At 45.5% G+C, this 14,583-nt stretch overlaps 2 protein-coding genes across 2 annotated transcripts in view; one reads left to right on the forward strand and one right to left on the reverse strand.

Annotated features, from left to right (window-relative positions):
- Window positions 1–14,583, reverse strand: part of LOC134573755 (zinc finger protein 850-like) — a 788,930-nt gene that overhangs the window by 138,903 nt on the left and 635,444 nt on the right. The window lies entirely within an intron of this gene.
- Window positions 1,052–2,962, forward strand: LOC134601696 (E3 ubiquitin/ISG15 ligase TRIM25-like). Its single transcript, XM_063446212.1, has one exon. It carries the CDS (start codon window positions 1,079–1,081, stop codon window positions 2,684–2,686), a length of 1,608 nt encoding a protein of 535 aa, XP_063302282.1. The 5' UTR covers window positions 1,052–1,078; the 3' UTR covers window positions 2,687–2,962.

Raw genomic sequence — 14,583 nt, forward strand, 5'->3', positions numbered from 1 at the left:
AGTGTGGGTGTCTGTGAGTGTGGGTGTCTGTGAGTGTGGGTGTCTGTGAGTGTGGGTGTCTGTGAGTGTGGGTGTCTGTGAGTGTGGGTGTCTGTGAGTGTGTGTGTGTGTGTGTGTTTTGCCTGTGAGTGTGTGTGTGTTTTGCCTGTGAGTGTGTGTGTGTGTTTTGCCTGTGAGTGTGTGTGTGTTTTGCCTGTGAGTGTGTGTGTATTTAGAATGCGGGGCGGGGTAAAGGTTGGGTGGGGGTGGCGCGCGGGGGGGGGGGGCGCCTGAGTTTTGTGCCTAGGGCAGCACAAAACCAGGATACACCACTGGTTCTCTGAGCAATTTGGTTTAATATATCTAAATTATAGCATTTGTGCAATAAAAGTAAATTATAGTGACATATCGTGGAAACTAACCTGAAAGAGAGAGGAAGCTGCGAAAAGAGTCCAGAGCCTGCAAGAGTTCAGGAGAAAAGTGTATTCTGGGTCAATACAAACGATTGTCTGGAAATCTATTCATAAACAGACAAGTATTTGTAACCAGACGTGTTGGATGCACAGAAACAGAGGGGCTTGAGGGCCCTGCTCAAATGGCCCTCTAGCATGTTAGCTCATTGTACAGCGCTACGGAATTTGTTGGCACTTTATAAATAATTATAATAATAATAAAGACTATACATAGAACATGCATTTAGAGTGAAACTAATGGGATTCAGAAAAATCATTTTTAATTTGTAGGGTAATAGCTGCTTGATCCAAGGAGAGATCTGACTACCATTCTGGGGTCAAGAATGAATTATTTCCTAGTTTGTTGCAAAATTAAAAAGCGCTTCTAACAGTTTTTTTCCTCCTCTTTTGGATCAACAGCATGTGGAGCATGTCTCTATTCAGCCTATGTAACTTTGTAACTACACTCTGAATATTGTGCTATAGACAAGACAGACCATCAAGAACTCTCAGGGTTAACAGTCAGGAAGATATTCACATGATATAAACTCTCCGCCCTCTGGTTGTGGAATGTGATAAAAACCCATCCCGCTGCTTTCTGAGAAAAGACAAACATTAAGTTTCGTTTCTCGTTGCTGCTTTCAGTGATGGCGTCTGCTGATCTGAGAGACGAGCTGACCTGCTCCGTCTGTCTGAACATTTATACAGAACCTGTAACCCTGCCATGTGGACACAGCTTCTGCCGGGTCTGCATTGCGGGTGTGTTGGACACACAGTTGTCTTGTCCGGAATGTAGACAAAGCTTTCGGATACGACCAAAGCTTAAAATAAATTTGAGGCTGAGTAACATATCTAAGCATTTCTCATCTTCTGAGCCACCGAACAACCAGAGAAAGATTGAGTTCCCCTGTACCTACTGTGACTATCCAGAACCTGCAGCTAAAACATGTCTGCTGTGTGAAGCTTCTCTGTGTGATAAACACCTCAAGAATCACAGTCAGTCAGCAGAACACATCTTAACTGAACCCACATCATCCCTGAGGAACAGAAAATGTTCCGTCCACAAGAAGGTCCTGGAGTACTACTGCACAGAGGATGCTGCCTGTATCTGTGTGTCCTGCTGCCTGATAGGAGAACACAAGGGGCATCAGGTAAAATCACTAAATGAGGCCTTTGAGGAGAAGAAAATCCAAATGAGGGAGAGTCTAGAAAAACTTACAGCAGAACGAGTGGAAACTAAGACAAACTTCCAGATCTTGTGGAAGATGAAGGTAGAAGTTCAGGAAAACGTAACTAATGTGACAAGCCAAGTCAAAGCGCTGATTACAGACATCAGAGGACGTCTAGACAACCTAGAACATCAAGTCCTGAGTGAGATCTCCAGGCAGGAAGATAAGGTTTCCCACCAGATCTCAGATCTAATCCGACAGCTGGAAACCAAGAAGGACATTCTTTCCAAAGAAATAAGTGAGATTGAGGAGAATCTATGTAACATGACCGACCCATTGACTGTCTTACAGCAACAGGTATTGGGCAGAGCAGGTATACGTGAGGTGGAAGATAATATTAATAATATGGACAGAGAGAGAGAAGACAAAAAGGTCCATGCTGTGGAAGATCTGGACCTGGGTCTGAGCATGGCAACCTTACACTCTGGCATAACTGATATTGCAACTGTTTTAAAGGAATGGCATATGTCATATTCAAGCAGATTACTAAATGTAAACATGGCTCCAGGCACATTATTGGACATAAAAACGGCTTGTAATGAAGTAGCCATATCAGGTAACATGAAAATGGCTTCCACATCAGGCATACCTCAGGGATACTGGGAAACACCAGAAAGATTCCAGGTTTGTCTTCAGGTTTTAAGCACCACTGGAGTTTCCTGTGGCCGATATTACTACGAGATGGAGATCAGTAATTCAGGGTCCTGGAGGCTAGGGTTGGCCTATCCCAGTATAGAGAGAAAAGGGGACCAGGCAGTTATTGGATACAATGACAAGTCCTGGGTTTTAGAGTATTGGAATAGTCAGTTTTCGGCGGTACATAACCATAATAAATCCTGGTTAAGTCGCTCGTCTTATGTAGTGAGATTTGGGATGTACCTGGATTATGAAGCTGGGCGATTGTCATTTTATGAGCTGTGTAATCCAGTTAGAGAATTACACACCTTCACAGCCACCTTCACTGAGCCACTTTATGTTGAATTATCTGTGTATGGTAGTAATAACTGGATTAGAATAATTAATTAAAGGAACACTTGGAAGTGTATTCCTAATGCTACAGTATCCTAAAGGCATAACGTGATTTTTTTGTGTCCACCCTCCCCCCGTTGTGGAAAGGGTAAGATCCCCTTTGTTCACTGGCTAGCTCCATCTCCTCCTCTGATGTCGGCAAAGGGGAGAAGCTAATGTCCATGCGTGGCGAGCACACCGCGCACGTTAGGCCTTCCCCATAGGAACGCATTAAATCAAAAGCATGTTAAATCTGTGAAACTGCAGGTAGTGCCTCTAGTTGGCATTAAAGGCAGTCTTAACCCTGCAATGCAGACATTACCATTTCTCTAAAACATGGTTTACATTGCCGGGTTAAGGGAACAGGGAGAGTGCACCCAGGCCATTTTAATGAGAAGAACTAGTCTGGGAACCTATAGTGTCCTTCAACTGCTCTGTGCCTCTGTCTATGATCTGCCCAGCTCTCTATCCTGCCCTCTGCCCAGCTCTCTATCCTGCCCTCTGCCCTGCTCTCTGCTCAGCTCTCTATCCTGCTCTCTATCCTGCCCTCTGCTCAGCTCTCTATCCTGCCCTCTGCCATGCTCTCTACCCTGCTCTCTGCTCAGCTCTCTATCCTGCCCTCTGCTCAGCTCTCTATCCTGCCCTCTGCTCAGCTCTCTATCCTGCCCTCTGCCCAGCTCTCTATCCTGCCCTCTGCCCAGCTCTCTATCCTGCCCTCTGCCCTGCTCTCTATCCTGCTCTCTGCTCAGCTCTCTATCCTGCTCTCTATCCTGCCCTCTGCTCAGCTCTCTATCCTGCCCTCTGCCATGCTCTCTACCCTGCTCTCTGCCCAGCTCTCTATCCTGCCCTCTGCCCAGCTCTCTATCCTGCCCTCTGCCCAGCTCTCTATCCTGCCCTCTGCCCAGCTCTCTATCCTGCCCTCTGCCCAGCTCTCTATCCTGCTCTCTGCTCAGCTCTCTATCCTGCTCTCTGCTCAGCTCTCTATCCTGCTCTCTATCCTGCCCTCTGCTCAGCTCTCTATCCTGCCCTCTGCCATGCTCTCTACCCTGCTCTCTGCTCAGCTCTCTATCCTGCCCTCTGCCCTGCTCTCTATCCTGCTCTCTGCTCAGCTCTCTATCCTGCCCTCTGCCCTGCTCTCTATCCTGCTCTCTGCTCAGCTCTCTATCCTGCCCTCTGCCCTGCTCTCTATCCTGCTCTCTGCCCTGCTCTCTACCCTGCTCTCTATCCTGCCCTCTGCTCAGCTCTCTATCCTGCCCTCTGCCCTGCCCTCTACCCTGCTCTCTGCTCAGCTCTCTATCCTGCTCTCTGCCCTGCTCTCTATCCTGCTCTCTATCCTGCCCTCTGCTCAGCTCTCTACCCTGCTCTCTGCTCAGCTCTCTATCCTGCTCTCTGCCCTGCTCTCTATCCTGCTCTCTACCCTGCTCTCTATCCTGCTCTCTACCCTGCTCTCTGCTCAGCTCTCTATCCTGCCCTCTGCCCTGCTCTCTATCCTGCCCTCTGCTCAGCTCTCTATCCTGCCCTCTGCCCTGCTCTCTATCCTGCCCTCTGCCCTGCTCTCTATCCTGCCCTCTGCCCTGCTCTCTATCCTGCCCTCTGCCCTGCTCTCTATCCTGCCCTCTGCTCAGCTCTCTATCCTGCCCTCAGTCCTGCTCTCTATCCTGCTCTCTGCCCTGCTATCTGCCCTGCTCTCTATCCTGCTCTCTGCCCAGCTCTCTATCCTGCTCTCTGCCCTGCTCTCTGTCCTGCTCTCTATTCTGCTCTCAGTTTTGTTCTCTTGCTGTCTCCTATCACCTTATAATTCTGGTCAGCTGAGAGTAACAGGTGTGGTATTCCGTGCGATGTTTATGTGATTTTGAGATGTATTGTATGCATCTACATGCAGGTTTATGAGCAGATTGTTTAACTACATGACAGATACATTTATGTTTAATAAAGATTAATATTCATTTTTGGAATGGCGTGTCAATATTGTTTAATTGTGCTCTGGGTCTGACCTGCATGTATGTTGCACTTTGTGTTCACATACAACTGACATTCCATCAGTGTTAATTTTGTTCTAACAATTTTAGTCAGATTTTAGTCTACAAAAAATTCTGAGATTTAGTCAACTAAAATTAGACTAAAACAATTCAGATGACTAAAATACAATTAAAACTATAATCGCTTTTTAGACAAAAGACTGTGACTAAAACTAAATTGAAATTTGTCGCCAAAAATTAACCCTGGTGACCCTGGTGGGTAAGACACATGAGGGTGGGAGGAGAGGAAATGAGATACACAGGGGGTGCCTGGGGAATGAGACACATGAGGGTGGGAGGAGAGGAAATGAGATACACAGGGGGGGGGGGGGCTGGGGGAATGAGACACATGGGGGTGGGAGGAGAGGAAATGAGATACACAGGGGGTGCCTGGGGGAATGAGACACATGGGGGTGGGAGGAGAGGAAATGGGATACAGGGGGGCCTGGGGGAATGAGACACATGGGGGTGGGAGGAGAGGAAATGGGATACAGGGTGGCCTGGGGGAATGAGACACACGGGGTGGGAGGAGAGGAAATGGGATACAGGGGGGGCCTGGGGGAATGAGACACACGGGGTGGGAGGAGAGGAAATGGGATACAGGGGGGGCCTGGGGGAATGAGACACATGGGGTGGGAGGAGAGGAAATGGGATACAGGGGGGGCCTGGGTGAATGAGACACACGGGGTGGGAGGAGAGGAAATGGGATACAGGGGGGGCCTGGGTGAATGAGACACACGGGGTGGGAGGAGAGGAAATGGGATACAGGGGGGGCCTGGGTGAATGAGACACACGAGGTGGGAGGAGAGGAAATGGGATACAGGGGGGGGGCCTGTGGGAATGAGACACACGGGGTGGGCTGGAGGAATGAGACACACGGGGGGCTGGGGTAATTAGAAACACATGGGGGCTGGCGTAATGAGACATGGGGTGGGGAAATTAGACTTATGAGAGGGCTGGGAGAATGAGACACATGGAGGGACTGAGGGAGGGAATGAGCACATCGAGGAGCTTGGGGGGAATTAAGACATATGGGGGAGATAAAATGCATGGAGGGGCTGGGGGGACACAAAGTGACATAGAGGTGCTGGGGGAAAGTGACACACAGTTGGGGCTATGGAAAGAAAGAGACACTTAGAGGAGCTGAGAAGGGAGGGACAAAGAGACAGATAGAGGCTTGGGGGGAGACACCCAGGGGGACTGGTATGATATAAAGAAACAGAGGGTCTGTGCAAGGAGCAAAAGAGACATACCAGGGCTTGGTAGAGATATACCAGAGGGGGTGGGGTGAGGGGATGAGAGGCACAGAGGGGCTGGGAAAGGGGCAAAAGAGACAGAGGCTTTAACTAAACCCATTAGATTTTAGTCGAGATTTTGTCGACTAAAACAATTCAGATGACTAATATATGACTAAAACTAAACTGCTTTTTTTGTTGTTTGTTAAAAGACTATGACTAAATCAAAAAATTGACACTGCATTCCATGCAGACACACACGTTGCTTATAGATTGGTTTTACTGCTTGTCTGGACTATTATATGAAACAAATGTATTTTTCTATCGGATGTATTGCGAGTTTGCGTTTACTAGCTTGTCTTTTCCTCTTTATTCTGAGCTGAAGCAGGTGTAAGGTTAAGACAGTTAGGGTTTGGCTCTGAAACGGTGGTAAGAGCGTATGGGAGAGGCTTCGCCCCAGGGAACAAATTTTAAAGTTCATTGGAAATTATAAGCTGTAAAATATGAGTCATAAGATTGCTGATCTAAATGTTACTCGCCTGCCGGGGAGGAGAACATGTTTGATAGCCAATTCCCTGTCTGTTAATCGATATACTAGTATACTACAAATATAGTAGATGAAACTGTGCCATGCTGATACCGGAGAAACTGACGGAAGCCGAGCACAGAGAGATGGACACAGGTTTCTTCAGGAAGGAAGAGATTCTTTATTCGATTCACCGACCGGGACTCAGAGGGACTAATGTCACCATAAAACAGCAAAGTCTGAGTCCTGATCATACAGTGTAGGTCCCTTATATAGGCATGTAGCTCCTCCCATAATCAGTTCAACCTACACATACTCTTACCCAATCAACAAAACAAAGACTAACTTCCTGTTTGACCACATGGCTTGCCCAGCACAATGGAGGAGGGGAAATACTCGTATATCCTGTATTCCTACACTTGCTCAGTACACTGTTGATTGTATCTTAGCTACGTGTAACTGACTAACTGATACACCAACATAAACATATGCCACGTGGAAATCTCGGCCTACTAAATTTATTTTTACCGAGATTTTCCACCACAATGCAACCTACAGTGGTAGGTAGTGCCACTGTGTTATTGACGTCTTCAGTTTTATAAAGAGATTGCTGGAGGACACACACTGAAATTTGCTTCCAGTGAACTAGGTTTAAGGACTTTTTTTTTTTTGCGATCTGATTTTAATTGAGATTTTCAGAAAAATATGAGACATAGTATCACAGTATACAAGAAATTGTGAGGAGAACATAGATACCAGAGCAAACACATTAGGTCCTTTCATTGGGACAATCAATACCATGAAGGTGAAGGATAAGTAACATTTAATTGAGGAACTGTGTATCTGTCAGTGTTAGGAGGAGAGGCGAGACTCCACAAATCCGGTTACCCCATACGGAACCTGGGCTACCGAGGGCCGATCGTGAGCATTGGCTGGCTACCCTGAGCGGTTTAAGGACTTAAATGGACACACTGAGCACTAAAACAACTTTCACTCTTGCCTCCCAGCAATTATGGTTTTGGTGGGATAGCCTGAATTTTTGGGTTCTGTCCTGCCGTCCGGCCTTTTGTTCCTTGGTGCCTGCTTTTGGGGATATCAGTGAACTGTCCTCAAACAGCGTAGCGGGAGCACATCATTAGACATACCCTCCCTGCACTCAGGGCACTAGGACCATGCAGAGGAAACTAAAACATTGCTCCCTGCATGTGCTGCCCTCAGGAGACCAGTCTGGAGTATTGGCAGGTTTCCTGGAATGCATTCATGCCAGGCTGAATATTCAGAAATGCCAGTAATGTATTTGCTTCATTGACCCACCCCCTTTACCAGCCTCCTTTCAGATGTGGTAATGTCTTACTGAAGTGATTACAGATCAGCTGTGGCCGGCAGCATTTCCCTTTAAAATGTTTAATTCTGGAAATGAATATGTTTTCTTTTGTTTTCATTGTGCTGTCAAATAGTCTGACTGTATAACAGAGCTCCACAGCAATAATACCCCCAGTAATGTGTCTGAGTGTATAACAGAGCTCCACAGTAATAATACTCCCAGTGATGTGTCTGAGTGTATAACAGAACTCCACAGCAATAATATTGCCAGTAATGTGTCTGGGTGTATAACAGAGCTCCACAGCAATAATACTCCCAGTAATGTGTCTGAGTGTATAACAGAGCCCCACAGCAATAATACTCCCAGTAATGTGTCTGAGTGTATAACAGAGCTCCATAGCAATAATACTCCCAGTAGTGTGTCTGAGTGTATAACAGAGCTCCACAGCAATAATCCTCCCAGTAATGTGTCTGAGCGTATAATAACAGAGCTCCACAGCAATAATACTCCCAGTAATGTGTCTGAGAGTATAACAGAGCTCCACAGTAATAATACTCCCAGTAATGTGCAGTGAGTGTATAACAGAGCTCCACAGCAATAATACTCCCAGTAATGTGTCTGAGTGTATAACAGAGCTCCACAGCAATAATACTCCCAGTAATGTGTATGAGTGTATAACAGAGCTCCACAGCAATAATACTCCCAGTAATATGACTGAGTGTATAACAGAGCTCCCCAGCAATAATACTCCCAGTAATGTGTCTGAGTGTATAACAGAGCTCCACAGCAATAATACTCCCAGTAATATGACTGAGTGTATAACAGAGCTCCACAGTAATAATACTCCCAGTAATGTGACTGAGTGTATAACAGAGCTCCACAGTAATAATACTCCCAGTAATGTGTCTGAGTGTATAACAGAGCTCCACAGCAATAATACTCCCAGTAATGTGTCTGAGTGTATAACAGAGCTCCACAGCAATAATACTCCCAGTAATATGTCTGTGTGTATAACAGAGCTCCATAGCAATAATACCTCCCAGTAATGTGTCTGAGTGTATAACAGAGCTCCACAGCAATACTACTCCCAGTAATGTGTCTGAGTGTATAACAGAGCTCCACAGCAATAATACTCCCAGTAATGTGTCTGAGTGTATAACAGAGCTCCACAGCAACAATACACCCAGTAATGTGTCTGAGTGTATAACAAAGCTCCACAGCAATAATACTCCCAGTAATGTGTCTGAGTGTATAACAGAGCTCCACAGCAACAATACTCCCAGTAATGCGTCTGAGTGTATAACAGAGCTCCACAGCAATAATACTCCCAGTAGTGTGTCTGAGTGTATAACAGAGCTCCACAGCAATAATACTCCCAGTAATGTGTCTGAGTGTATAACAGAGCTCCACAGCAACAATACTCCCAGTAATGTGTCTGAGTGTATAACAAAGCTCCACAGCAATAATACTCCCAGTAATGTGTATGAGTGTATAACAGAACTCCACCGCAATAATACTCCCAGTAATGTGTCTGAGTGTATAACAAAGCTCCACAGCAATGATACTCCCAGTAATGTGTCAGTGTATAACAGAGCTCCACAGCAATAATACTCCCAGTAATGTGTCTGAGTGTATAACAGAGCTCCACAGCAATAATACTCCCAGTAATGTGTCTGAGTGTATAACAGAGCTCCACAGCAATAATCCTCCCAGTAATGTGTCTGAGTGTATAACAGAGCTCCACCGCAATAATACTCCCAGTAATGTGTCTGTGTATAACAGAGCCCCACAGCAATAATACTCCCAGTAATGTGTCTGAGTGTATAACAAAGCTCCACAGCAATAATACTCCCAGTAATGTGTCTGAGTGTATAACAGAGCTCCACAGCAATAATACTCCCAGTAATGTGTCAGTGTATAACAGAGCTCCACAGCTCCACAGCAATAATACTCCCAGTAATGTGTCTGTGTAGAACAGAGCCCCACAGCAATAATACTCCCAGTAATGTGTCTGAGTGTATAACAAAGTTCCACAGCAATAATACTCCCAGTAATGTGTCTGAGTGTATAACAGAGCTGCACAGCAATAATACTCCCAGTAATGTGTCTGAGTGTATAACAGAGCTCCACCGCAATAATACTCCCAGTAATGTGTCTGAGTGTATAACAGAGCCCCACAGTAATAATACTCCCAGTAATGCGTCTGAGTGTATAACAGAGCTGCACAGCAATAATACTCCCAGTAATGGGTCTGAGTGTATAACAGAGCTCCACCGCAATAATACTCCCAGTAATGTGTCTTTAACCCCTTAAGGACACATAACGTGTGACATGTCATGATTCCCTTTTATTCCAGAAGTTTGGTCCTTAAGGGGTTAAACTACAATAAATGTGTTTAGAAATCAGTCTGTGGAAATAAGATACATTGTTCTTGTTATAAATTACATTTTAGTTGCATAAATTGCACACAGACAATTCTTGATGAGATACAAGGTGATCGTGCTCAAATGGTAAGTGTATTTCAAAATAGCAGAGGTAGGCTGCATAAAACCTATTAATAGAAACATAAAAGCGACATAGCACAGACTGTATAAAGTGGTATCCATGCAGAAAGAATAGAGAACACTCACATATTCAGGAACGCTTCAGGTCGGCTCTAAACTCAGTAGATATAATCAACCCTCTAGGGATGTTGTGGTGTAGATGGTTCCAATGATATTTTTCTTCCAAATTGAAGATTCAAGAAGCAAAAGATAAGTAAATAAAATACTTTAGTACAACAAATAAAAACACAACAAACATAGGGGTAAAACTATCAGCACAACGCCTTTTGACCATGGATGGTCTTCCCCAGGTGCATGTCTCTACTGAGTTCAAGTCTTCTATTTTATACCAAAATAGATGATAAAATCCAAAACAGGTGTAGCAGTGGAAATGCCCAAATAAGGTATTTCCTTGATGGTCGCCATTAGAAAGAGGTCAAAAGCTTTCCCACACCCAATCACGAACCTCCCAACGTGAAAGAAACCCACCCACAACATCTACATTCTTTCCACACCTTTTCCATTAAATCATTAGGTAATTAGGTCCTATTGCCTCCCCCCTTCTGCCCCACCCATGAGCGGCAGGTGGGGGCCCTAAGTATCAATAGGGGGGACCTATTGTCTCCCCCCAGCCCGTACACATGGGGGCCCTAAGTATCAATAGGGGGGACCTATTGTCTCCCCCCAGCCCCCACACATTTTCTCCCCCCGGCCCCCACCAACTGCTCATGGGTCGGAGCAGAAGGGGGGAGAGACAATTAATAATTAGGGCCACCACCCGATGCTCATGGGTTGGGGCCAAGGGGAGGCAATAGGACCCCACCCTTTGTCCCTCACCTGCCACCCCCCACCTATTGTCTTTCCCCCCTTCGGCCCCCACCCATGATTGGCAGGTGGGGGCCCCAAGCATCAATGGTGGGACCTATTGTCTCCCCCTGGCTCCCACCCATGAGCGGCGGATGAGGATCCTAAGTACTGCAGCCCAAATCTTTGTACATTGTTGTGGATCAGAATGTTGATCTTGTTATATTCAGAGGAAACCCAAATTGTTGTTACAAGTGCACTTGGAGAAGCAAGAATTAGACACCAGACACCTGTTGGTATTCAAAATAAGTCTCTGACGTTTTTTATTCATCAGCTGGGTTTTATACATTAAAAAGTAAGTGCTTACGTGCAAATACTCTTAGAACAAAAATAGCAAGGGAATACAGATAAGACATAGGGATGAGCGCCATGAATACATAACAAATAAGTTTCTGGGTAAGAGAGAACAACAAGATTAGAGTAGAGACATCTTAGGTGGGGGCTCTCTGCTCTCGGGACTTAGACATATATGGTTGTAAGTGTTGTTCAAGCACAGGACCGGTGCTAGGATTTTTAGTTACACAGGCGAAGATGCATTTTGGTGCCCCCCACCCTCGTTTAAAATAAGGTTCATACAAACACAGAAATAATCATACAGAGACATACAGACACAGACAGAGACATACATGCAGGCATACAGACATACATACAGAGGCATACCGTCATACAGACACATACATACATACATACATACATACATAGACATACAGAAACATACATACAGAGACATCCAGGCATACAGACACATACATACATACAGGCATACAAAGACATACACGCATACAGAGACATACCGTCATACAGACACATACATATATACAGGTATACAGAGACATACATGCATACAGACACATACGTACAAAGACATACAGGCATACAGACACATACGTACAAAGACATACAGGCATACAGACACATACGTACAAAGACATACAGGCATACAGACACATACATTTGTACATACAGAGACATACAGGCATACGGACACATACATTTGTACATACAGAGACATACAGGCATACAGAAACATACATACAAAGACATACAGAGACCTACATACATACATACATACATACATACATACAGAGACATACACACATACAGAGACATACACAATTACATACTTACATCAGTTCAATCTTGTCCCCTGGATGCATGCTGTCTGGCTCCTTGGAGTCCTGTCCTGCAGCCCAGCCCCATCACAGGGCGCCAGCCGCGCTGTGTGGTACACAGGGAGCAGGGATATGATGTCATTCATATCCTTGCCCCCTCCACACAGCCTGCGGCAGACACCAGGGTAGGTGCAGTGGCGTACACATGACCCATGGGGGCCCCAGTGCGCAAATTGATCCGTCCCCCCGTCCCCCCGCGCGCTTACTCTGCGCGGGCCGGGGCCGCAACTCATGGCGACGGGCACCTGGTCGCAGGGGTTGCAGGGATGTGACCCCTGCGACCGCGGTATGTACACCAGTGCATGCAGATGCACACACAATTAAAGGACCACTACAGACACCCAGATCACATCAGCTCAATGAAGTGGTCTGGGTGTCAGGTCCCTCTAGTTTTAACCCTGCAGCTGAAAACATAGCAGTTTCAGAGAAACTGCTATGTTTCACCGAGGGTTAATCCAGCCTCTAGTGGATGTCTCACTGACAGCCGCTAGAGGAGCTTCCGCTATTCTAAAACACTGAACGTCCATAGGAAAGCATTGAGTAATGCTTTCCTATGGGCGGTTTGAATGCGTGCGCGGCAAGAGCATTCGGAGCTGAGAGGCGGAGGGATCCCCAGCGCCAAGGGAGTCCGGCACTACAGGGAGTGCAGAATTATTAGGCAAGTTGTATTTTTGAGGATTAATTTTATTATTGAACAACAACCATGTTCTCAATGAACCCAAAAAACTCATAAATATCAAAGCTGAATATTTTTGGAAGTAGTATTTAGTTTGTTTTTAGTTATAGCTATTTTAGGGGGATATCTGTGTGTGCAGGTGACTATTACTGTGCATAATTATTAGGCAACTTAACAAAAAACAAATATATACCCATTTCAATTATTTATTTTTACCAGTGAAACCAATATAACATCTCAACATTCACAAATATACATTTCTGACATTCAAAAACATAACAAAAACAAATCAGTGACCAATATAGCCACCTTTCTTTGCAAGGACACTCAAAAGCCTGCCATCCATGGATTCTGTCAGTGTTTTGATCTGTTCACCATCAACATTGCGTGCAGCAGCAACCACAGCCTCCCAGACACTGTTCAGAGAGGTGTACTGTTTTCCCTCCTTGTAAATCTCACATTTGATGATGGATCACAGGTTCTCAATGGGGTTCAGATCAGGTGAACAAGGAGGCCATGTCATTAGATTTTCTTCTTTTATACCCTTTCTTGCCAGCCACGCTGTGGAGTACTTGGACGCGTGTGATGGAGCATTGTCCTGCATGAAAATCATGTTTTTCTTGAAGGATGCAGACTTCTTCCTGTACCACTGCTTGAAGAAGGTGTCTTCCAGAAACTGGGAGTTGAGCTTGACTCCATCCTCAACCCGAAAAGGCCCCACAAGCTCATCTTTGATGATACCAGCCCAAACCAGTACTCCACCTCCACCTTGCTGGCGTCTGAGTCGGACTGGAGCTCTCTGCCCTTTACCAATCCATGCATCTGGCCCATCAAGACTCACTCTCATTTCATCAGTCCATAAAACCTTAGAAAAATCAGTCTTGAGATATTTCTTGGCCCAGTCTTGACGTTTCAGCTTGTGTGTCTTGTTCAGTGGTGGTCGTCTTTCAGCCTTTCTTACCTTGGCCACGTCTCTGAGTATTGCACACCTTGTGCTTTCGGGCACTCCAGTGATGTTGCAGCTCTGAAATATGGCCAAACTGGTGGCAAGTGGCATCTTGGCAGCTGCACGCTTGACTTTTCTCAGTTCATGGGCAGTTATTTTGCGCCTTGGTTTCTCCACACGCTTCTTGCGACCCTGTTGACTATTTTGAATGAAACGCTTGATTGTTCGATGATCACGCTTCAGAAGCTTTGCAATTTTAAGAGTGCTGCATCCCTCTGCAAGATATCTCACTATTTTTGACTTTTCTGAGCCTGTCCAAGTCCTTCTTTTGACCCATTTTGCCAAAGGAAAGGAAGTTGCCTAATAATTTTGCACACCTGATATAGGGTGTTGATGTCATTAGACCACACCCCTTCTCATTACAGAGATGCACATCACCTAATATGCTTAATTGGTAGTAGGCTTTCGAGCCTATACAGCTTGGAGTAAGACGACATGCATAAAGAGGATGATGTGGTCAAAATACTCATTTGCCTAATAATTCTGCACACAGTGTAGAGAAAGGTAAGTGCTGAAGACACACACACACTCTCACGAACAGATGCATACAC

The sequence above is a fragment of the Pelobates fuscus genome, chromosome 1 (genome assembly GCF_036172605.1).
Source record: "Pelobates fuscus isolate aPelFus1 chromosome 1, aPelFus1.pri, whole genome shotgun sequence".
In the NCBI taxonomy this organism is placed as follows: domain Eukaryota; kingdom Metazoa; phylum Chordata; class Amphibia; order Anura; family Pelobatidae; genus Pelobates; species Pelobates fuscus.